The following is a 26,081-nucleotide window of genomic DNA, read 5'->3' as shown; positions in this document are numbered from 1 at the left end:
AGGTGGCATCTGGGAGGCCTCTGGCTGAGGTGGAGGTGGAGGTGGCCTCTGGGAGCCTGAGGTGGAGGTGGCCGCCGAACCCGCCTATTATACTACTTATGGACACGACTACTCCGGTGCTACGTTTTCAGCATTCTGTTATACGGCGTTGAGGCATGGACACTAACTGAGACCATGTGCAAGAAGTTGCAAGCATTTGAAATGTGGACGTAACGAAGGATGCTGAAGATACCTTGGACAGCTAAAATGACCAATATAGACGTTTTGTACCGTATGAACAAAGAACCAGAAATTCTCACTACCATCAAGAGAAGGAAGATAGAATACTTTGGTCATATGATGCGGAACAGTAAATACCACCTTCTGCAAGTAATACTCCAGGGGAAAATTAATGGAAAACGTGGTCCGGGGAGAAGTACTACATCATGGCTCGGCAACTTGAGCCAGTGATTCGGGTTGAGAAAGTTTACTCTGTTCAGAACAGCTATGAACAAACAACAGATCATGCTACTGATCGCTAACGTTCTGCGAGGACATGGCAAATGAAGAAGAAGAAGATATTCTTGTGACTGGAACGGAGAGGCAAAACGTACGGTAGGCCGCTGAACTGTTATCATTGACTTTGGGTAAACCAGAGCTCAGCTATGTAGGAGAGACTGTAATCACGATTAATAATGGATTCGACGTCCTAAACTCCCGTATCTACGTGTGTGGTACAAACAACTTAAAAAGTGCCTGTGGGAATTGTATTGAGGAACTAAATCATGCTCTTGACAAATTATTCGAATTAATTTTCACCATTAAAAAAATGGCAAAAACAAACTCCTTCCTTTTCAAGAAGGTTTTCTAATGTCTATAAATAGCCTTCGTGGTCTATTTAAGGACTTAAAATCAGAAGGCTATTCTTACATAATGGCGGCCAAGTGTAACCAGGACATAACTGAGAGCTACTTTCCCCAGATCCGAGGACTTGGTCGCTTTTATGATCATTCTCTCCCTACCATTGTATCGCAACGAATTAAATAATTAAATTTAAACCGGAATGCAGGTGAAGTGGTAAACAGAAAAAACAGTCCAGATGAAGAAACAATATCTGAGCGCAGACGTTTTGTCTGAGCAAGATGAGGTGCCTCAAAACTTCATAAATGACGAACATTGCCAAGCAGTGTCCAACCAAAATGGAGAAGCTTGTGACAAAAATTGTAATGTTGATAATGAGGATGATGATGATTTCACTTCAGCTGTCAATGGACTTCTGGAACATTTTCAAGATGAAAATAATGCAAACGTGTCTATCGAAGTAGTTAGAGAGAAGGCTGAGCTACTAGAAATGATTGCTGGTTATGTAGCTTATAGGATGAAGAAAGAGTACCCCCAGAAAGCCAATATGTACGGAATCCAAACCGTGAACATTTCTCCTTCACCCAAGAATTGGCTAGAAACGATTTCAGTAGGGTACTTAATGAAAGCCACGAATTATTTAATTAATTCTATTTTTAAAATGGAAAAAGAATTTAGTGCCTTCCATGTGAACTACAGTACATTAAGAAATGTCCAGCATTTTTTAGGTTGTTAAAGGAAGGAATTCAGAAAAAAATATCCTGATCTTGAAGACTTTGTTGTTTTATGTTTTTGGAACCAGAACGTTCATAAGGATGAAAAACATAAACAAACTTAGGCACATGAATTCTTACAAGAGGTGTAAACGAACTCCTAATGAGAAAAGGAAAAGTGTGAAAAAATTAAGAAAGTTATTGGATAGACTGATTTTAAAGTAATGTAAAACAACCAAGTAAATATCTAGATGTAACAATTTTGTGTGGTATATAATGTAAAATTGTATACAGTTTACTACCATAATAATAATTAGGAATATATATTAATTGTCTTTAAATATTGAACTTTTGATCGCATTTTCTGACTGTGAGGGTTTTCTCCGTTCCACAGGTCTATATGGCCTAAGACTGTGGAACCCTCTTTCCCTCCCACCCAAAAAAAGGAGTGGCCCCTGATATGGTGGAAGAGTTTGACGTTTCTTCAGGGGCTATATATCAACATTCCAGGGCCAATACATGTTTATAAATAATTACTTATACATAAATATGATATTAGATGTTTATAATACTACTTAACATCAACAATCTTCCAAATCAACGGTAAAAAACATCCCGTGCGATTGGTCAAGTTTCTTTAATTTTAGTAACTACTTTTAGAAATAAAACTACGTATAAAATCGTTCTAAAATCACTGGATGGACTGAAAATACGAAAACCGAACCGTAAATACTTTATTTGAGAGGCGAAAGATAATTTAGTACTAGGAAAGCTATTGGAATAGTTCGTGTTAAGCACAGTCTTACTATATTACTTGTAATGTTATGACAAATACTGAAATAAATTACAACAACCGACGCGAAATCGGGTGGTTGTGGGTTCGGATCCCACTGGTGCCGGGTTGGCCATTTTTGTTCTGTACTTAAAATCTCTTCAACACGTACTAAATGTACGTAACACGGCCTAATAGGCCGAAAGTCGGTTTCGATTACAATATAATTATCTACACATAACTGGCAATTATATTTGACAAAATTGAAAAATATTAAGGTGAGTAAGCCAGCCAAAATTGGGCCAAAAAATCAAAATCGAGTTATTGGTCGTTTTTGCATCCTTGATATGTTATTAATATTATGCCGGAAGAAGGAAAGCACAAACTCAGTTTTAATGCTTAAATTTCAATCAACTCTCAAATGTGATATGTTTTAGCCACGCTCCCTTCTATACTGTCAGCTACTCGAATAAAACTTATGGGAAATATACTTGACCTATCTTGACTATCTTTCTCACAGCACCCAATACTTGAAGGAGAATGTTTCATTCGTAATACCGGTAGCATTTGAAGACAACTGAAAGACGTGGTGTGTCTAGCCTATAGCGGGAAATGTTTGTTTACTTCCTCCGTGGTTTGTTGTGCTGAAGTATTGTGCTTTTGCCAATTGTATTGGCATTCTGAAAAGAGAAGAGAAGAGACTGTTGTAGTGTTTCTAATCATCACTTGTGAATGTTATCTAGCAAGTATGGTTCGAATAAGAAAAGTCTGATAAGCGCAAATTTTCTGGAAACTACCGTACTGGTTTCTCAAGTAAGGTACATGTCGGTGAGGTTATGGTTACAGAGGCTGAATCTACACCATTCGAAAAAGCAGAGAGAATGATGAATGAAACTGAGAAGTGTTCAAGAAGGAAGAGAAGAAAAAAGAAGAGGTCCAAAGAGGATGAGAAGAACTAAGAAAATGGAGCAAGACAGTTTTAGAAGTAGTATTTATGTTGCAAAACTTTGAAGTAATTTTTCTCGGTTCGACATTTTTCTAATTCTTTGTACAGATTTCTCCTACACTATTAATGCTCCAGGAATTAAATTTGTACAGCTTCTTGCATTATAGAGCTATAAAAATAAGAATTCAATTTTCTATAAAATGTGTACTTTTCAAAATATGGTAACTTAAGGGATTTTTTGGAAAAAAGTATGATTTCTGGAGTAAACATTTTATCCGACCAACTAATAAATATTTTCAAAAACTGCTTCTTACTTATATCAAGAAATTTTCAAGCTAAAATTGGTATAAGTTTCAAGTTAATATCCTTGCTCAATTTTAAGAAAATGATACCTGAAAATTGGAAAATTAACATGGGCGAGATATGGCAGGCTTACTCCCCTGCAAGTGGTTAAATAAAAACAAGCAAATCATTAACAGAAACGCACAATTGCAATGGGTCGTGTTCACTGCAAGCCCGGCAGTGGGGGCCAGACGACGTCACCAGCCAAAACGAGCCTGCGCGTGACCTCTACCGTCTAGTCTAGAAACCGTGCTTGCATCTAACCACTCGACACTTTGAAACACATAGGCACTGACGGAACATCACCATATCAATTATCTATACTAATATATAAAGAGGTAAACTTTGTTTGTATATAATGTCTAATCTCAGGAACTACTGCACCGATTCTAAAAATTATTTTACTAATGTACACATACATTATCCCTGAGGGATACGGGCTGTATTTTATTTTCAAAACACTTCGAGGGGGGTGACGGGAGAGATAAAAAGATAATAGGCTAATATAGACGAAATATCGAATATGTCGTACAAGGACGAGACAAGGCTCATTTTAAACCCCTAGACGCAAAAAACAAAACTCGGTAAGCACTACGAGCCCGAAAACCCTGTTTTAAGGACCTAAAACCAATTGTTATGGAGATATTGTCACCACACTACCCCTCCTCTAGGAATCCGATAAAGAAAGAACTGCCGTAACCATGCCAACGTCAGCTCCGAGATTCTACAGCAGCCAGATTATGCATGTACGTTTGGGCATAGCTGCTAACCAGAATTGGTACACATATCTGGATGAAATATACTGTTGTGTAAAACACTCATAGCACACCTTTAAGCGGGGATGAACAGAGGGGTGAAGTATAACAATTATATATATATATTGAACCCGAGTGACTTAGGCCCAAAGTCAATCATGATTTGATTGATAAAATAATATATGGTACATTTATTGAAATACAGAAGTGTAGTTGAAAACATTTCATATATGTAATGTCGAAATAGGAGCGAAGGAAGGACGGCAGACTGGAGCCTGACGGATTAGCTCGACACACCAACATTTAGCTACTTCACAGCAGGGGATCTCATTAGTTGGCGAACAAGGAAATACAAGTCTACAAACAAGTCTTGGTCAGAAAGAGAAAGGGATAGGTGATACAAAGGAAGCTCGCTACGTGAGTAATGCGCTGGGATATTTTTGGCAGGACGGAAATTCCGTGACATCATGGAAAGCTACAGCGGCTGCGAGTACATTCGCTAGCCTAGGTTCGGGCAGGTGGAGATTTAAATCACGTGACCGCTTGCCGGCCAATTGTAAAAATTTGATGTAAGACTCAGGGATACCATCTTAAGGAATGATGGATGAGATATTCTCGTAACTTCAAAAGTAATTAGTAATAAATTATTGTGAGTACACGGATCGATGTAATGAATTTATTAGATGTCACGCATGGAAAAATAATCAATAATTATTGGCAAATTAAATAAATTGAAGGCTGGATTTCTTGGAAACCAGACAGCTTGAATGTCATTGGCTGGACGAAGACCACGTTGTAAGGGACGCTTCCGAAGGCGCGAAATGTGAGGAGTTAATCCACCCGTATCTCCTAAATCTGTGATCATCAGGAGTTCATATTTAATCCAGCAGATATGCTAGCGGAGTAGATTAATTTGATGTAAATGTTAACGTCCAGTTCGGAGTGCAAGTACCGATATTAAAAATCCACCCCCTCCCTCAGGGGTATGACGTCAATGAATCCGCGAGGGAAAGCTTCATCCATATATACGGGACAAGGGATCCTCGCCAACATACTTGAAATGAATCTCTGGAGGTGAACCGTCGGTCGCAGCTAACTTCGAATTTTACGGGCATACAGTAACTCAACATTTAATGGCGCGAGCATCCGCCAGTGTTTGTAAAATGTGATCGCGCTCAAGCAACATGAACTGGAAATAGTTAACGTAGGACAGTGTTTGTCAGTTATAAATATCAGTGAAATAAATTAATTGCACTGCAAGAAAGTAATATAAATTGTACCACAATAAGTACGTAAATAACCTACTGTGTGAAGAACAGTACTTTAAGGGTATAATGGCCTGTACTTTGCAATATCGAACCGCTATCATGAACACTTCAAGAGTGCCGTATGAAACGGGCGTATCGCATCGGACGACATAAATCGCGACGGGCGTAAAATTTGACACCTCGTCGTACGTATCCAGGTCCATTGTGCGGTAATTGGACGAAGATTAAAATAGTGTAAATATTAAATTTTTGGGTCTAATATATTAATTTGTTGTATAAAAGTTAAAGTACTCAGTGTTAACGTTGTCAATGGTGAAGTTTTGGTGATAATTAAGGTATTAGTGTAAAATGGTAATGTGCCAGGAAATCTTTTGTGGAACTACGCCATCAAGAATGGAGGAGTAAAATGCAGAGAGGGGCCGAAAGGAGCCTCTCATCTGCAAAGCTGTAATGGAATACCGAGAAACTAAGATGAGTACATAACGTATATAATATTTGGGAAATGTTAGCGTGATTGGGAAAAATGGGAATAATTTGATTATACTTGGTTACCTTCTGTAACAAGATGAGTCGCTTAACGACCCCATCCTAAATTTGTAGCACGGACAGTAGTAAATATAACAATGTAAATAATCGGGTCTTTTATGTATTCAGTTTGTTGGAGATGTAAATTTGTATATATAGTGTAGTACGTTAAGTCATGCATGCATTCATATTTCTTTGTAGTCAATAATTTTCTTTCATTTGATTTTGGTTATGATAGTTAAATAAGACCCGATATGTGTTTTTCTGTTTTGTCATTTTAACGTGCTATCTAATGACACTGAAGGAAAATCCAGCTTCGCCATACCAGTTGTGTTTTGTTGTGATTAGTATGTTCATATTTTCAAAGTGAAGTTGTTCAAATTTGTGAGAAGCGATTATAATAATAATATTCCAAGTAAATCGTATCTGGGATTGGTTAGTGCCAGAATAAATCGAATTTGTAAAAGGGGTTATGCGTTAAACATATTAAGAGTGGACTACCGTGTAACAGGCGAAAATTAATTTTTTTAAAATTAATAATAATAATAATAATAAATAAAAATAAAACTACTTTGTTTTAGAAATTTGGAAATAATAATAATTCATGTGATATTGGAATTTTTAGTGAGCCGTGCGTAATAATAAAATGTAAGTGATCAGGTGTTGAGTTTGTCGGAAATCATTTAATGACGGGAGGTCGTTTTTATTTCGGAATTAAAGTATGTGGTAATTTAACTTGATAAATTAATAATATTGAAATGTAGATCGGTGCTAATAATCCGTACATGTTAATGAACGTGTGGTTTAAATTACGGTCCAATATTTTTTACGTATAAATGTCGTGTCTTAAATTTGCAATTCATTAGCCGGAACACGTAGGACTAATATTACGAAACCATGATTGTAAAATTTTGGTAAATATAATTTCCATATGTTACGATTATTTGTGGAGAATGAACTAAGGCGTAGATCAAAATGAGATAGAAAAATGTTAAAGAATCTGTAGTCAGATAATAAAAGGTCGTACGATGTCAGAAGTGGAATAAATAAGTCAGTTGATAATTCTGTGAGAAATAAATGAATCAAGGAATATTGAGATAGAAAAGGAAAATAAATTCCGTACGAGAGACACTTAGGATATTGAAATGAGTGTAAAATGTACGGGCAGTGTCACAGAGAAATACTGAGTTACGTAGCGGGTAGAATTCGAACCCGTGACAGCATGTACGAAATAAATAGACTGCACAGCTATTCGTCGAGATACTACGGATCTAAGGATAGTGAGAGTTCAGATTCCACATAAATGATCGTATAGTGTAATCATTGTAATGACGAGCGATGACAATCATGATGTCGTGATAATAATAATAATAATAAATATTGCAGATAAAGGATTGGACCGCTTTAATTAATTGAGCGTTGATAAAGATGTTAAACGGGAATCTAAATGATAATATGCAACCGATAATAATAATAACAATGTAAGGACGATGTTAAATCATCGCGGTCAGCTTAATAATAATTGTCATAATAATAACAGTAATGATACCATTGGTTGATCAGTGAAATAATTATAATTGCGACCGATATCTTAATATATTTGGCGGAAGTGACCGGTTCATTAATAATAATAACCTCTTGAGTGACGTGAATAATAATAATAAAATCTGGAGTCACCTATTTAATAATAATAATAATAATAATAATAACCACAAGAGGGATATAATAATAATAATAACAATAATAATAATAATAATAATAATAATGATAATAATAATAATAATAATAATTTCGAGGATGATAATTTCATGGATAAATGAATATTTCTGACGATAGTTTAGTTAATTGGTGACAACATCCCTCGATTCTTATGTTTAAATAATAAGAGTGATAAATATTAGTCATTTGTGACCTCGTTATCGTACGGTTTCCGCACGGTATTTCCCATCGCTTCTCGTTATCTCATCTGTGGCAGTACTCTACTGAGGCTACTTTGTCACATTTCAGATCATATGTAAATAAAATATAAATGCTAATTCTGTGGTATGGCATCAGCTGGACATCGTAAGATAGGTACTGTCCGTGTAATCCATTTTTCGTAATTCACGAGAAACATTACCCAGTCCGAGTACCGGTCTCGGAAAAATGTATATAGCCGGGGTACATCATCTTAGTTAAATCGAGAAGCCGACCGTAACATGGGTTATGCTCGGGCTCCCGATAGAAGGAAGCTATATCTTTGAACAACGGTTCGATTCAAATGGAATCGATCCGTAAGTTATACTCCACTTGTAATTTCTTTCAGAAGCAACCCAGCAACATATTGATACCACTTGCGGTATAGCAAGTGATTTATTTATGTAACATGTGTGGGAATTTAAATATCGTTGCCAAATGTATCAAAGTTTCGTACGTCGGATGGCATAATAAACTGCTCCTTCTGGCAATTATTTCAAAGGAAACCATTCTCATAATCTTTTCATTGTAGTTAGATGGTACCCTTTTTAAAGTTAACAGTCACTTCCTAGTCCTATCATGGAGTCCTTAAATTCAAGTCTACAATCGAGCCTTCCCCATTTTTAATTTTAAATTGCTCCGTTCATTCCCGTGTTCATTGATGCCGCTCTATTTATATTTGATGACTTAAATAATGAACCGACACCCCTGAGATAAATGCTAGTCTGGGACTCGGGAGGTGGACGGGTGCAAAATATAGTATATATCTATAGTAATATATAAAGAGGTAAAATATGTTTGTATGTAATGGCTAATCTCCGGAACTACGGGACCGATTCTAAAAATTATTTCACTAATAGAAATATGCATTATCCCTGAGTGCTATAGGCTATATTTTATTTTGAAAAAAAATCGATGGAGTGGGGGGCGACATAGGGAGGTACAAAATACTACGCTAATATAGGCAAAATACGGAATTTGTCGTACCAGGACGAGACAAAGCTCACTGTAAGCCCCTAGACGCAAAGAACAAAACTCGGTAATCCCTACGGGCCCAAAAACCAAGCTTTAAAGCCCTAAAATCAACCGTTATTGAGATATTGGCACCACACTACCCCTGCTCTAGGAATCGGATAAATGAACTACCGTAACCATGGCAACATCAGCTCCCGTATGCTTACAGCAGCGGGATTATCTACAATATATCACAAAAACCTAACATGTTACAGACATAAAATTTGGTATTAGGAATCTTCTTTAAAATAAAAGAACACAAATTTTTGTTTTTAGAAAATCTACTAAAGTGGTGAGGGTTGAAAAGAAGTGAGGAAGGAGTTGAATTATTTATATGCGGATACATATATCTCAGAAACGGAAAATGTTACAGACGTTAAAACTGGTAGGCCGTACTTGGAATCTTTTAAAAATAAACGAATGCACTTCTTCTGGAAAATCCACTAAAGGGGGTGATTTTTTTAATGCGGGTGATATTTTAAAATGAGTATCTTCCTCTCTTCTACCGGTTTTCCCACACCTGTGGGGTCGCGGGTGCGAACTGTGTCGCACATGTGGATTTGACGCTGTTTTACGACTGGATGTCCTTACTGATGCCAACCCTATGTGTAGGGATGTAATTACGATTGCGTATTCCTGTTGTGGATGGTAATGTGGTGTATTGAGTGAATATGAAGAGGAGAGTGTTGGGACAAACACAAACAACCTGCCCTCGAGCCAGAAGAATTAATCACACGCGATTAAAATATCCGATCCATCCCGGAATCGAAACCGGAACTCTGTGAACCGAAGGCCTCAACGATGAACTCTCAGCCAAGGAGTGGGGCAGTTTTTAAAATTAGTATATCTATAGTATATCTCATAAAATGAACATGACCGAGCTCGATAGCTGCAGTCGCTTAAGTGCGGCCAGTATCCAGTGTTCGGGAGATAGTAGGTTCGAACCCCACTGTCGGCAGCCCTGAAAATGGTTTTTCGTGGTTTCCCATTTTCACACCAAGCAAATGCTGGGGCTGTGCCTTAATCAAAGCCACGTCCGCTTCCTTCCCACTCCTAGCCCTTCCCTGTCCCATCGTCGCCATAAGACCTATCTGTGTCCGTGCGACGTAAAGCCACTAGCAAAAAAAACTTAACATGTTACAGGCGTGAAAATTGGTAGGCCTATTTGTAATCTCCTTTAGAAATAAAGAAACCCTTTGTTTTGACTGTTTCTCACATGTTGGGTTCCATGTCCCATGTTCCAGATTTAGCTCTGCCAGTAGCTTGGCCATCTTAGCCCCAAAAGGCAATGCCACAAACTTGGTTTACAAAGGGATTCTGGCGTAAGTGGAATGCAATTTTTCGGCGAGTTTTTATACTTTAGAGATTTTCGGATAATTTCGTAGTGAAGTACCGAGGTACAATTAATTTTTATCAACTTTCGAAATCCTCGCGAGTGAAGCCGTGGGTAACAGCTAGTATAGTACATAAATGCCATTGTTTGTATGCATGTATGTATGTATTACATCTCCTCCTAAACTACTAGAGCGATTTCAACCAAATTTGGTACACTATGACTTGGTATCAGAAGACAAACCGCATGGGGGTAAAACACCCCTAGCACCCTTACGGACGGGGGGCTAGGGGGTAAGTTATAAAAATAATCTAAAATAGTATCTAATCCAAAGTTTTCGGGTTCTCGAGATGAAAAGTAACGCTCCGAATGTTTTAAAGTCCAAATTCAGCTCCGTTTGGAGTGGGGGCGAGGGGGGATTGAGATATAAGAAAAATGAAAAATAGTTTCGAATCCATAGTTTATGAGGTCGGTGAGATGAATAGTGACCCTCCGAATATTTTTTAAAGCTCATTGTCAGCCCCTTTTGGAGTGGGGGCTGAGGGGGAGAGTGAGATATACAAATAATCGAAAATAGTGTCGAATCCAAAGTTTTCGGGTCACTGAGATGAATAGTGACAATCCAATTTTTTTACCTCTTAGGGGGCGGGGGCGAGAAGGGGACATTCTCATTGACAGTTGAAATCCTGTACATCCTCTCTATAGTGCGACGGCTAAATACACATATTTATCTCTTATTAATTTTTGACAGGATCCAATACTTCCCAGTGAATTCGAGCTTCTATAAGCACAAAACTTTACTCGAAAATTAAATAATCTAAAAATTGAAATCAAACACATCTAAATAATTCTAAAACTACATAATAGATCGTAAAATATCAGCCAACAAGTCAAAAAGGAGTTATATAAAACTTCCCTTCACACGTAACTAATTGGTAATACAAATCTGAAAGGTAAAGATTTAAAACTATCCGGGCAACGCCGGGTACTACAGCCAGTATATAGCCTATAAAGAGGTAAACTTTGTGTGTATGTAATGGCTAATCTCAGGAACTACTGGACCGATCCTGAAAAGTATTTTACTAATGTAAATATGCATTATCCCTGAGGGACATGGGCTGTATTTTATTTTCAAAAGAATTCGAGGAAAGGTTCGACGGGAGGAGATGTAAAAATAATAGGCGAAATGTCGATTTTGTCGTACAAAGACGAGACAAAGCTCATTTTAAGCCCCTTGACGCAAAGAACAAAACTCGGGAAGCCCTGGGCCCGAAAACCTTTTTAAGGCCCTAAAACCAACCGTTATGGATATATTTGCACCACACTACCCTTGCTCTAGAAATCGGATAAAGAAATGAACTGCCGTAACCATGGCAACATCAGCTCCAAGATACTACAGCAGCGAGATTATGCATGTACGTTTGGGCATAGCTGCCAACCATAATTGATACACATATGACTTACTATCTGGAAGAAATATACTGTTGTGTAAGGCTCTCACAGAACTCCTTTGGGCGGGGAAGGAAAGGGGATGAAGTATAGGAAATCATAAATATTAATGTAGAATCCATAGTTTTGGGGGTCGCCGAGGTGAATCGTCACACTCCAGATATAATTTAAGTAGAAAATCAGCCCATCGGAACGGCGGTGAGAAGGGATGGAATATAATGTGTACAAAATAATCGAGATTATGGATGAATCTATGTATGTTCTAGCATAGCTCTCAACCAAACTTGGTACACATACGACTTACTATCTGAAACAAAATGTCTGTGGGGGGAAAAACACCCTAGCACCCAGATATTAATGTCTAATCCTTAGTTTTCAATGTCCCCAAGAGGATCTGTGACAATCTGGATGCCGTTTAAGTCATAGTTGAGCCCCAGTCGGATTGTCCAATATGACCAAGATTACGGATGTATCCAGCACGTGTATGCTCAAGCACAGCTCTCACGCAAACTTTGAACACATACGACTTACTCTCTGGGGAGGGGATAACATGCAAAAATTGGTACTGGTCCTGTCGAAAAGTACTGAACTACATAACAAAAGTTATAGGGAAAACAATTTCCCATCATTTATGTCTTGTGCAGTTTTACCGTACCGACTATGATAATAGAATTCATGTATTTAGACTTCTGTTGCTTAGTCCATATCAACGCCGAGAGTTGCTGACGTGGAAATATTGTTCAGTCGTGTTCACTGGCAATGATTTTCGTCATGATTGTTTTAAGGTGTAAAAACCGCATGTTCATCGCTCCATATCGGCAAGAAAAATTGTGATGATGATTTAAAAATAAAAATCGTAAAGGACTGATCCCTCGGAGAATAAGACGAGAGGGAATTATGACTGAAAAGAATTTAATGAAAATCGGTGTTAAGTCGGGGAATGAGGTACAACAATCTAGGATATAAATAATTTTATTCACGCTAAGTAAAATGGTACTTTAGGGGAAGGCCTAACGTTTAATTCATAAATATCTACGTATGTATGTGCCAAGTTGTGCTCAGAAGGTCAGCACTCTACCGTCTGAGCTACTCAGTCCGGCACTAAACGAACCTGCCAAGTTGTGCACTCTATCATCTGAGCTACTCAGTCCGGCACTAAATGGACCTGCCAAGTTGGACACTCTACCGTCTGAGCTACTCAGTCCGGCACTAAACGAACCTGCCAAGTTTGACACTCTACCGTCTGAGCTACTCAACCCGGCACTAAACGGACCTGCCAAGTCGGACACTCCACCGTCTGAGCTACTCAACCCGGCACTAAATGGAACTGCCAAGTTGGGCACTCTACCGTCTGAGCTACACAACCCGGCACTAAACGGACCTGCCAACTCGGACACTCTACCGTCTGAGCTACTCAGACCGGCACTAAGCGAACCTGCCAAGTTGGACACTCTACCGTCTGAGCTACTCAGTCCGGCACTAAAATTACATATTCTACTAAAATAGATGGATAGCCCCACAGTAAAAGTGAACAACTAGCTGATTATTCAGAAATTTCACTTAGTCAAATAACAAAGTTTTCACTTAAATTTCACTTCACTGGTTATGTGGAGATGCATGATAAAACTGTTAAGAATACTATTCCCTGCCTGATACTCTTTGATTCTCTAACCTTTCCCATCCTCGAAATATAGTCAACAGATGGCAGAGCGTTCCTAATAATTTACATGCTACTAAGTGAAAATGTCTACGTACAGACAGACCCCCATCTTGACTTAGGTCTTAGATATTATCTGGGAACACATATCGAAGGATAGCCTAGTTACACTAGATAGAGTGAAGACCATGTCTCTTAAAAACGTTCTCTGCCTGGCAATAAACGCTTCTTCGAGACTAACCTATGAGCTCACAAGATAATGGTTTTATATACGAGAACCGCGATTAAAAATACCATTGCTTGCTACGACACAATGCCAAGCTTTACATAAAGGATTAAAAAGTGAATATATGGCTAGATTTTTTCCAAACAGGTGGCGTGATTGACGAACTGCGATATACCATAACGGGTTTCTTATTAAATGTTCATAAAACAATTGGAAAGGGCAGGCAAAACAATATGGCTACGACAGGTATATCAAGGCGAGATATCTGACCTATTTATAACGAATGCTGCGGAACAGCACCGGTCCTCAAGTATTTATTTAATTTCACCTGCCCAAGTAATTTTGAAGTGTTGTACTTTTCAGCCGGTGAAGTTATTGAAATTCGTCATCACCAGGGCCCGGATGTTTATGCAGTAATAGGTTAGAAGGCAAAATTACTGAAGCAAGTAATAAGTAGAGTCTACCCGCACGACGGTAGTGCTATAAGGTTTGCATAAAAATTAGGGGTTCGGCAAATTAGAACCCATAGAATTTATGTTAATCCCACTACATTACGTTAGAGCGGGCTAATCGACATTTCCTACTAACAAAATTATTTAGTTACAAAATTACTTAGTAGGAAATGTCGACTAGCCCGCTGTAACGTAATGTAGTGGGAGTAATATACATTCTAGGGGTTCTAATGGGACGAACCCCTAATGTTTATGCACAACTCATAGCACTACCGCCGTGCGGGAAGACTCTACATATTACTCGCTTCAGTAAGTTTGCATTCTAACCTATTACTGCATAAACATCCTGGCCCTAGTCATTACTTCCTGACATCGCAAAGTTTCAAATATCCAGTAGTATGTGTCGACCTATCGGAGCAGCGATGTGAAGGCTGATGCAGAGAGAGATCGTTGTTAGTCCTAGAAGTAGGCTATTGCTCTTGTTACTCTTGTCCTCTGAAGTGCTGTTTACGGCATTTATAACCTCATAAGGCGGTTTGGTTCACCAGCTTCACTAGCATACAAACGGAAAAATGAACAGAGTTTAGAACAATATTTTATTTCTACTGATAAGGGACACAAGGTGACATGCTGAATGTTACTGCGACTTAGAAATGATATTTTCTTATACAATATGGCCTCTTGAATGAACTCAAAATGAGAAACATCTTTTAAATAAAGATGTTTCTTTCTTCCTTTCTTGATCCGTTTACACTCCAGGATTGGGTTTTTCCCCCGGACATAGCGAGGGGTCCCACCTCTACCGCCTCCTGGGCAGCGTCCCGGAGCGTGAGACTTTGCGTCTGGGGATACAACTGGGGAGGAAGACCACATTCAGTAGAGTTTACCTTCTGACTTTTTGCGCTAAATTTCTGTTTTGCTTATTTGATTTAATTACGCTATTGCACATGAGTTTAACGTTGTTACATAGGCATTATGTTCATAACAAACATGAACGTCGTAAGATGTGTATCTAGTAAGTTGGTAGTAGCGAACTCTCCCCGTGCGATCGTTACGTGTATAGATGGCAATCGCTGGTTACAGATGATACAAACACAGTTCAACCCTTTATGACTTGAGATAGCGATGGATGTATCGAACATGTCCGATTGATCGATTTATACCTAGTGCTGCCAATACTGTTATTTTACTGGCATATTTTATAATGTAGCATTTTTAGAAATCTACAAAGGAGCTACCTGATGTATAGGACGATATTGTTATTGCATACTTTTGAATAGTGTATAAATACATAAATCATGTACAGTAACATCATAAAACACTGGTACATTTGTCAGTTTTGTGGCTGTGAGTTGATCTACTATCTTTCCATCAGAATGTAAATTATTTTATGAGTTTGCAACACTGTCCTGTAGGGTCTCACACGTTTAGTAACAATTTCTTTGTGTCTGGAAATAAACAACATCCTGTTAGCAAAAAAAAGATCGTTTGTTGAAAATGGATAGACTGAGATAAACAGGAAAATAAGAAAACGAAGATAGTGATACTAAGAAGAGTAACCCATCACATTGCTGTAAATCAGTTGTATAGGAAGCGCAAACCATTCATTGTAGGGACAGTGGTGATATGAAAATCGGGATTTATCATGGCCTAACTTAAGATAGCCTGTAAAAAGTTTGGGACTACAACTCTGGGTGGAACTGTACAATGCATAAATCAAAGAACGTTCAGGGAAGAACGTTTGTTCATTTCTAAAGAATTTAATATAGAGCCATTGGTTTCAACGTCAGAAAATTTGAGGTGCTGATCTGAATTGAAGAAATGATTGTTTGTTCTGTGGTGTTCGGAAAACTACGAATCTGTAGGGCTTATGCAATTTCCATGATCTAATATTATATTTCGTCCGGTCTGACCAAAATAAAATGATTCCCAGTTACCTGATTGCAATTTATATCACCACTTTATCTCCCTTGCTGATAATATCTTAAGTTCTCAATAATAATAATAATTAAAAATGAAAAATTCCGTGTGACTATTTCTAGCCGGGTGCAGCCCTTATAAGGCAGACCCTCTGATGAGGGTGGGCGGCATCTGCCATGTAAAGGTAACTGTGTGCAATTGTGGTGGAGGATAGTGTCATGTGTGGTGCGTGAGTTGCAGGGATGTTGGGGACAGCACAAACACCCGGCCACCGCGTCATTGGAATTAACCAATGAAGGTTAAAATCCCCGACCCGGCCGGGAATCCCCTCTGAACCAAAGGCCAGTACGCTGACCATCCAGCCAACGAGTCGGACTAAGTTTTCGATCATTTTCAGAAATAAGAACTACATTTAGAAACTAATAAATAAACCTGCTTTTGTAACAGAGTTCCCAGTTTTCAGAAAGTAGACCGTAGCAGTCGACTTTTAAAGCTGACAACATTTCAAAGCGGACAAAGTAGGGGTCCCCATACTACGAAAAACATAAACTTAAGCCATTTCCTCAGCTGTGGCAAAATTTGAAGGATTAAAGGGCCCAGAAGGATTTCAAATTGTGAGTATTGTACAGCTCTATCAAACTTAAATTGACATTCACTTGCGGCCTAAAAGGCAGTTTCGAAAAAATAATAAATTCGCTTGTTTCTATACTAGTTATCTTATTTTTTATTTAAATACTAGGCAAATTAACTTATTTATATAATTCGGTCTGTAATGTGTTTCTTCGTTCAATGCCCTCGGGTGTTTCTTGATGTTACAAAATGTGCACGATGAATGTAGTTAAAAGGGCTCAAGTAAAACTCTGCATTGACTCACATTAGCGCTCGTAGTGGTGCTTAAGTGAAACAATGCATTAACTCACACTAGCGCTCATAGTGGTAGAAATAGGTAAACTGCTAATCTAATCGACCGGATAACAATGATTAAGAAGAGGATTGCAAATTTTATGAATAAATAAAGAATATATTTTCACACGTTATTATATTTAATTTACTTAAAATTCGTAGGTCCTATCCCTAAGCTATTTTCAACATTGAGTTACTTGACTTAAGGTCTATAACTGTAGATCTGCTTGCTAGTGATTTAACGTCGTACTAACTCACTGAAGGCCTTCGCCGACTTAAGAATGAGAAAGGAAGCGGCCGTGGCTTTAATTAAGGTACAGCCTCAACATTTTCCTGATGTGAAAATTGGAAACCACAGCAAACCATATTCAGGGCCGCCGACGTTGGGAATCGAAACCACCATCTCCCGGATGCAAGCTCATAGCAATATGACCCTAACGGCACGGCCAACTCGGTCGGTATTTACGGATTTGTCAATGAGGTTCGCCTTTTAGTCGACATTCAATTGTGAAGCACAAGTTGCTTTGTTTCTCAGCTGTAAATATGTATATATGTATATTACTGATTATGTCTGTATAAGCCATACGCTAAATAAATATCCTCAAAGATGTCAAGACCAATCTTTTAACACTTATGACTAAATGAGGTACATGAGGTGTACATTAACATTCTTCTTTGTCGTTTAGGCCTACTGAGGACCACGGGGCTCGTATCTACTCTTGGGTAAAGTTGTTGCTTTCTTCTTCTTCCAATACTCCTTCATTTGCTGACTATGAGCCAGCTTTCTCTCCTCGGTCCACTTAGTTCCTGTAGTCTTCTTACTTGTAAGGGACGTTGGGAAAACTCCGTGTCGGATGGCTTGACGGAACAGTAGTCGGTCATGAGTTTGTCCCGGTGGGATATCTAGTTGTTCCATATCTGACTTAACTGACGTGATCCATTTGTTCTTAGAAGCCTTGCCTCTTCCTGTTACTGTGAATATCCTGTTGGTGAGTCTTTCGGAATCCAGACGGGCCAAGTGTCCATAAAAGGTCAGGCGCCTTTTCCTTATAGAAGTGACGATGTCCTCCTGGTGTTCATACAGTTCAGCATTATGGCGGATTCTGTAAGTGCCTCCTTCCTCTCTGATTGGTCCTAATATCCTCCTCAGGATCTTCCTCTCTTTTAACTCCAGCTTTCTGAGTGGGCCCTTCCTAGCCATTACAAGGCACTCAGAAGCATACAGAACAGATGGTTTGACTACCGAGTTGTAGTGTCTGAGCTTGAGGTTCTTGGAGAGGCACTTAGATGAATAGATACTACGACACGAGTGATTAGCCCTTTCAAACTTAGTACATCTGGCATCTATGGCTGGGTTCTCGCTCTGATTCGCAGAGATCCATTCTCCCAAGTACTTAACCGCAGGTACTTTTCGTATGGTAGCGTCTATCAGAGGAATTGTAGAAGGGGCCTCCTTGATATTGGTCATAAATTCAGTCTTCTGGATGCTGATTTTCAGACCAGTCTTAACCGCTACACAATAAAGACTCTGTAAGTTGTAGGTAGCCTCCTCTATATTGTTTGCCAGTAGAATGAGGTCATCGGCAAAGGCTAGGCACGGGACAATGAGGTTGTCTCTCTTGTACCCAAGCTTCAGTCCAGCTCCCGGTGGTAGTATAGTTCTCCATTCTCTAATGATCTTTTCCAGGACACAGTTGAAGAGAATGCAGGAGAGACCATCACCCTGTCTAACTCCTGTTCTGATTGGAAAGCTTTCAGATAGTTCACCTCTGAACCTGACCTTGGACGTCGTGTTCCTCAGAGTGGCTTGAATCAATCGTAGGGTCTTCCCATCCAGACCAAGTTCCCATAGTATGGAGAAAAGGGTGACTCTGTCCACAGAGTCATAAGCTTTCTGAAAATCTACTAGGACCACCACCCAGGGATGTCCACCTCGGCTTTTGTAACTGAGAACTGTCTTAAGATTGTGTATCTGTTCTGGACAAGATCTAGTCTTACGGAAACCAGCTTGGTATTCACCTAACTGTGAGTCTAGCTGTGTAGTGACTCTATTAAGCAGGGCTACAGAGAGGATCTTGTAGGTAATTTGTAACAAGGAAATACCTCTATAATTGTTGAGATCTGTCTTACTTCCCTTCTTGTGGAGGGGGTGAATCACGGCAGACGTCCATCCTTCGGGTAGGGACTCTGTTGTCCATATGTCCTTTATGATTTGATGGATGCTCTGCAAAGACTGGTCATCTGCATGTTTCCACATCTCGGCAACTATGCCATCTTCACCTGAAGCCTTGTTGTTCTTGAGACCAGCGATGATGTCCTTTATTTCTTCTCTCGTAGGTGGTTGAGAATCACGGTTCCTGTGTGAAGGCTCATGGAAAATAAGCTTTTCTTTAGGTTCCTCTGCGTTTAGTAGCTTCTGGAAATAATCTGCAAGAGTTTTGGTGCAGTCTTTATTGTTCAGTTGAAGTTTTCCATCTGGCCCGTGGAGGATGAGGGTAGGAGCTGTGTACTGGGTCGTTTGCTTCTTAAGTCCTTTGTACAGGTCTCTTGAGTTGTTTCTCTGAAAATTATTTTCAGCCTCTTGCATTAGGCTCCTGAGGTAATTTCTCTTGGCACTGCGGATGGTGTTAGCTGTAGCTTTTCTTTGCATGAGGAAGGCTTCATAATTGGCTTCAATTTTATGTTGGTTCCACCTAGTCCAGGCTTTACGCCTTTCTTCTATAACCTCATCACACTTTGAACTCCACCATGGGTGTTTGCCTTTGGTTGATGAGGCAAGGATAGTTTCTTGAGCGGCATCCAGCAAGGCCTTTTGTAAGGCAGGCCATCCTTCTTTCTCTGTATTCTTCCTGAGGGTATCCTGAAAATCACAATCCTCATCGTGCAGTCGCAGAGTGTTGAACCTGGGTATCTTACGACTACTTTGGAGAGTTGGTGTTTTTCTAAAGGGTTGCATATTAATCTTAACAAGTGAAAGGTAGTGATCAGAATCTATGTTGGCTCCTCGTAATACCTTGACGTTCTGTATGTCCGTATGATGCTGCCGTGCTATAGCAACATGGTCTAACTGGAATTCACCAAGTATAGGATTTGGACTCCTCCAGGTTTTGGCCTTTCTAGGTAGACGTTTGAAGGCTGTTGATTTCAGGACTAAGTTGTACTTGTCACAGAGTTCAATGAGACGTTCTCCATTTCTGTTTGTTCTCTTATGGGCTGGATAATGGCCTACTATCTTCCGGTACTTCCACTCCTTACCGACTTGTGCATTGAAGTCTCCCATGAGTATGATGGAATGGTGGGAAGGGATCATATCTAGAGTTTCTTCTAAGGTGGCCCAGCATTGTTCTACATTTTCCAGGTTTGAACGGTTTGTGTCATTCGTGGGTGAGTGGAAATTTACGATTGTGTATGCTCTATTACGAGACCTGAAGGATAACGCGGAGGTCCTTCCGTTAGGTGAAGTGAAATCTAAAATATGGTCAACCATCTTGTGGTGTACCGCAAACCCAGTACCAAATTGTGGAAGTGTCTTGATAACTCTTTCACCAGGTTTCCCCTTGTAGATTCTGTACACTCCGGACTCTATTGTATCCTCGTCGGTAAACCGAGTCTCTTGTAGCGCTGCTATCATAACCTTGTACTTTTCCAGCACGTCAAGCGTTTGTTTGAGCTTACCTACCTTCAGTAGGGAATTAATATTTATTGTAGCAAAGTACTCGATGTGTCTCTTTGGTTGTCGTTTAGCAGAATTAGATAGAAGTGGGAAGCATGAAGGTGCAGGTTCCCCAGAATCCGATGACCTGCTTGCCCCAGACTGTGTGGGGGTGGATTGTTTACCACCTGGGGTACATTTCTGAATATTCTTTGTCTCCATGTTTCGAGTATTACGAGAGTCGTAATGGTGGTTACCTAAAAGGTAACGGGTTTTTAACTATCAAGGTTGTAAGCCTTGAAGCCACCAGCACTGATCGGCTCACCGACCCAGTTTCCCGCTGGGATTGGTTACCCAACCTTCCACTGGGTTGCTCGGTTTAACAGGGACACCTCTTGTAGGTTACATGCTGGAGTTGGAGTGAAAGAGGCTAAGTTGGGTTCTCTTGCTGAACCCAATATGTTATAGTTGCAGATGACAAGCAACGACGCGTTTCACTCCCATTTGCCCAGAGCCATGTGATGACAAAAGCCACATGGACTCCTCCCAGGTTAATTCCTGGGACCTGTACATTAACATTATTATTTAGTAACGAAATTTACCTCCTCTGCGAACCATGTGACCTTGCCGCGGTGGGGAGGCTTGCGTGTCCCAATGATGCAGATAGCCGAGCCGCAGGTGCAACCATATCGGATGGGTATCTGTTGAGAGACCAGAATAACGAATGGTTCATCGAAAGGGGGGTAGCAGCCTTTCGGTAGTTGCAAGGGCGGCAGTCTAGATGATTGACTGATACGGCCTTGTAATAATACTCAACATGGCTTAGCTGTGTTGATACTGCTACACGGCTGAAAGCAACGGAAAACTACAGCCGTAACTACCTCCCGAGGACATGCAGCTCTCTCTGTATGAATGATGTACTGATGATGGCTTCCTCCCGGGTAAAATATTCCGGAGGTAAACTAGTCCCCCATTCGGATCTCCGGGTGGGGACTACACGAGAGGGGGCGATCATCAGGAAGAAGGATACTGACATTCTGCGAGTCGGAGCGTGGAATGTTAGAAGTTTGAATCGTTGTGGTAGGTTAGAGAATCTGAAAAGGGAGACGGATAGACTAAAGTTAGATGTAGTTGGCATAAGTGAAGTACGTTGGCAGGAAGAACATTACTTTTGGTCAGGCGACTACCGAATTATCAACACGAAATCAAACTGGGGAAATGCAGGAGTTGGTTTAATAATGAATAAGAAAATAGGGCAGCAGATAAGCTACTACGACCAGCATAGTGAAAGAATTATTGTTGTCAAGATAGACACCAAACCAATGCCCACCACAATAGTGCAGGTCTATATGCCTACTAGTTCAGCGGATGATGAAGAAATCGAAAGAATATATGATTAGATAGAAGATTTAATTCAATATGTAAAAGGTGACGAGAATCTAATTGTGATGGGAGACTGGAATGCAGTGGTAGGCCAAGGAAGAGAAGGTAGTACAGTAGGAGAATTCGGATTGGGACAAAGGAACGAAAGAGGAAGTCGGCTGGTTGAATTCTGCACTGATCATAATTTAGTCCTTCCCAATACTTGGTTCAAACACCACAAACGATGGCTGTATACGTGGACGAGACCTGCAGACACTGGAAGGTATCAAATAGACTTCATTATGATTAGGCAGAGATTCAGAAACCAGGTGTTGGATTGCAAAACTTTCCCAGGAGCAGACATGGACTCTGACCACAACTTGTTGGTCATGAAATGCCATCTGAAGTTGAAGAAATTGAAGAAAGGAAAGAATGCAAAAAGATGGGATCTAGACAACTTAGTAGTATAATAGGGGGATTCGGGCGCCTCCTCCTCCACCCGCGGCGCATGAAATTTGAATTCTGGCGGGAAATTTGAAATTTGGCGGGAGATTTGAATTTTGGCGGGAGATTTGAATTTGTAAACAAAGCCACGTGCTTTTCGACAGCTGTCATCGACAACAACGCATCGCTAACCTCACTGCTGCCATCTTGACGGACCTAAACCTCAGTAGTGCCAACTTAACCTAACTAGCGTGAGGTAAACAAAGCCACGTGTTTTTTGACAGCCACGTGCTTTTTGACAGACAACAACGCATCGCTAACCTCAGTACTGCCATCTTGACGGGCCTAAACCTCAGTAGTGCCAACTTAACCTAACTAGCGCGAGGTAAACAAAGCCACGTGCTTTTTGACAGCCACGTGCTTTTTTGACAGCTGTCACTTAATCTAACTAGCGCGAGGTAAACAAAGCCACGTGTTTTTTGACAGCCACGTGCTTTTTGACAGACAACAACGCATCGCTAACCTCAGTACTGCCATCTTGACGGGCCTAAACCTCAGTAGTGCCAACTTAACCTAACTAGCGCGAGATAAACAAATCCACGTGTTTCTTTGACAGCCACGTGCTTTTTTGACAGCTGTCATCCGCCATCTTTAAACTACAGAGCACTGTGCTGCCCTCTTCGGATGTAAAATTCGCCACCTGTCATCGGCAGTGCTGCCATCTTGGCGGGCCTAAACCTTAGTGCTACCAACTTAACCTCACTAGCGTGAGATAAACAAATTCACGTGCAGCTGTCATCCGCCATCTTTAATCACCATGCTGCCCTCTTTAGCTACTTACCTTTGAAATGTGGTACGTCACAGCTGTCATCCGCCATCTTGCATCGCAAACCTCAGTGCTGCACTCTATGTAGTGGCGGCAAATTCCACGTGCTCTTGTTTGGAAACAAAGCTACGTGCAGCTGTCATCCGCCATCTTTAATCCATAGAGCACCGTGCTGCCCTCTTTAGCTACTTACCTTTGACAGCTGTCATCCGCCATCTTGCATCGCAAACCTCAGTGCTGCACTCTATGTAGTAGCGGCAAATTCCACGTGCTCTTGTTTGGAAACAAAGCCACGTGCAGCTGTCATCCGCCATCTTTAATCACCGTGCTGCCCTCTTTAGCTACTTACCTTTGAAATGTGGTACGTCACAGCTGTCATCCGCCATCTTGCATCGCAAACCTCAGTGCTGCACTCTATGTAGTGACGGCAAATTCCACGTGCTCTTGTTTGGAAACAAACCTATGCGCTTTTTTGTCAGCTATCATCCGCCATCTTTAATCCAGAGAGCACCGTGCTGCCATCTATGTGGTGGTGGTAAATTCTACACGCTTTACAAACCCATGTGCTTTTCTGACAGCTGTCAACCGCCAGAGAGCAACGTGCTGCCCTCTTTATACCGGTGGCAAATTCTACGTGCTTTTTGACAGCTGTCATCCGCAAGAGAGCACCGTGCTGCCATCTTTAGCTAGATACCTGTGGTGGCGGCAAATTCCACGTGCTCTTGTTTAGTAAACAAAGCCACGTGCAGCTGTCGTCCGCCATCTTTAATCAATAGAGCACTGTGCTGCGGGTAATTTCGTCAGCTGTCATCCGCCATCTTTAATCTACAGAACACCGTGCTGCTCTCTGTAGTAGCGGGCAATCTGAAAAGTCCTGTAAGCTATCATCCGCCATCTTTAATCAAGTGAGCACCGTGCTGCCCTCTTTAGCTAGATACCTGTGGTCGCGGTAAATTCCACGTGCTCTTGTTTAGTAAACAAAGCCACGTGCAGCTGTCATCCGCCATCTTAAATCAACAGAGCACCGTGCTGCGGGCAATTTTGTCAGCTGTCTTCCGCCATCTTTAATCTACAGAACACCGTGCTGCCCTCTTTATGACTACTACCTTAAGCTCGTAGTAGCGGGCAATTTGAAAAGTTCTGTTAGCTATCATCCGCCATCTTTAATCAAGAGAGCACCGTGCCGCCCTCTATGTGGTGGCGGCAAATTCCACGCGCTCTTGTTTGGAAACACACTCACGAGCTTTTTTGACAGCTACCATCCGCCCTGCTCTCTGTAGTAGCGGGTAATTTGAAAAGTTCTGTTAGCTGTCATACGCCATCTTTGAGCACCGTGCTGCTATCTATGTTGTGGCGGCAAATTCCACGTGCTTTACAAACTCACGCGCAGCTGTCATCCGCCATCTTACATCGCAAACCTCAGTGCTACACTCTTTAGTTGCAAAATGGTGGTGGATAATTTAAAAAGAAAAATTCTACAGCAGCCATCTCTCGACGCTAATTGCACAAGATGGTGGCTATACATGACTTCTTAAAGATTCTTATGCAAGATGATCGCTATACATAGACGCCCTTGGGATGCTTACGCAAGATGGCGGTTATACAAGGCTCCTTATGAGACACCCTAGGGATGCTTGCGCGAGATGGTGGTTGCTCTTATGAGACGTCAAAGAACTAGGATTAAGAATCTGTTTGACAACTTCTAACACGAGAATCGGGGATTTACAGCTAGATGCTCTTCTTAGATTTTAAATCGCTGTATCACGAACTATTGTTTTACAGCCGGATGCCCTTCCTGACACAAAACTAAGATTTTTAAATCGCAAGAATTTGTTTTAAGTCTCAAGTCTTGTTATGTTTCTTTCGTAATCCGCAAGTCTAAACATGCATATCGCTGCACACTCTTGCCTTCGCGATGCGCGTTCGATAATTGTTTTCGACCGGTTACCCTTCCTGACGTCAAAGAACTCGGATTAAGAATCTGCTTTACAACTTCTAACACGAGAATCGGGGATTTACAGCTAGATGCTCTTCTTAGATTTTAAATCGCTGTATCATGAACTATTGTTTTACAGCTGGATGCCCTTCCTGACGCAAAACTAAGATTTTAAATCGCAAGAATTTGTTGAGTTGCCCTTCCTGACGCAAAACTAGCAGTATCTAGCTTCTTACATCATACACTATTGTTTTCGACCGGTTGCCCTTCCTGACGTCAAAGAACTCGGATTAAGAATCTGTTTGACAACTTCTAACACGAGAATCGGGGGTTTACAGCTAGATGCTCTTCTTAGATTTTAAATCGCTGTATCACGAACTACTGTTTTACAGCCGGATGCTCTTCCTGACGCAAAACTAAGATTTTAAATCGCAAGAATTTGTTTTAAGACTAGTTGCCCTTCCTGACGCAAAACTGGCAGTATCTAGCCTCTTACATCCACTATTGTTTTCGACAGGTTGCCCTTCCTGACGTCAAAGAACTCGGATTAAGAATCTGTTTGACAACTTCTAACACGAGAATCGGGGATTTACAGCTAGATGCTCTTCTTAGATTTTAAATCGCTGTATCACGAACTATTGTTTTACAGCCGGATGCCCTTCCTGACGCAAAACTAAGATTTTAAATCGCAAGAATTTGTTGAGTTGCCCTTCCTGACGCAAAACTGGTAGTATCTAAGCTCTTACATCATACACTATTGTTTTCGACCAGTTGCACTTCCTGACGTCAA

General features: G+C 40.5%; 1 protein-coding gene across 2 annotated transcripts in view; it reads right to left on the bottom strand.

The window, feature by feature from the left end:
- LOC136866630 (O-acyltransferase like protein-like) overlaps positions 1–26,081 on the bottom strand; it is an 84,625-nt gene that overhangs the window by 28,095 nt on the left and 30,449 nt on the right. Inside the window, exon 4 of one of the 2 annotated variants that reach the window (XM_068226987.1) lies at positions 2,903–3,005. The exons of the other annotated variant lie outside the window; for it this stretch is intronic. Within the exon in view, the coding sequence (XP_068083088.1) occupies positions 2,926–3,005 (80 nt within the window). The 3' untranslated portion in view covers positions 2,903–2,925. Of the gene's footprint in view, positions 1–2,902; positions 3,006–26,081 lie in introns of those variants that run through there. 2 annotated transcript variants of the gene reach the window in all.

Source organism: Anabrus simplex, chromosome 3 (genome assembly GCF_040414725.1).
Source record: "Anabrus simplex isolate iqAnaSimp1 chromosome 3, ASM4041472v1, whole genome shotgun sequence".
NCBI lineage: Eukaryota > Metazoa > Arthropoda > Insecta > Orthoptera > Tettigoniidae > Anabrus > Anabrus simplex.
This window is presented reverse-complemented; position numbering and strand designations above follow the sequence as displayed.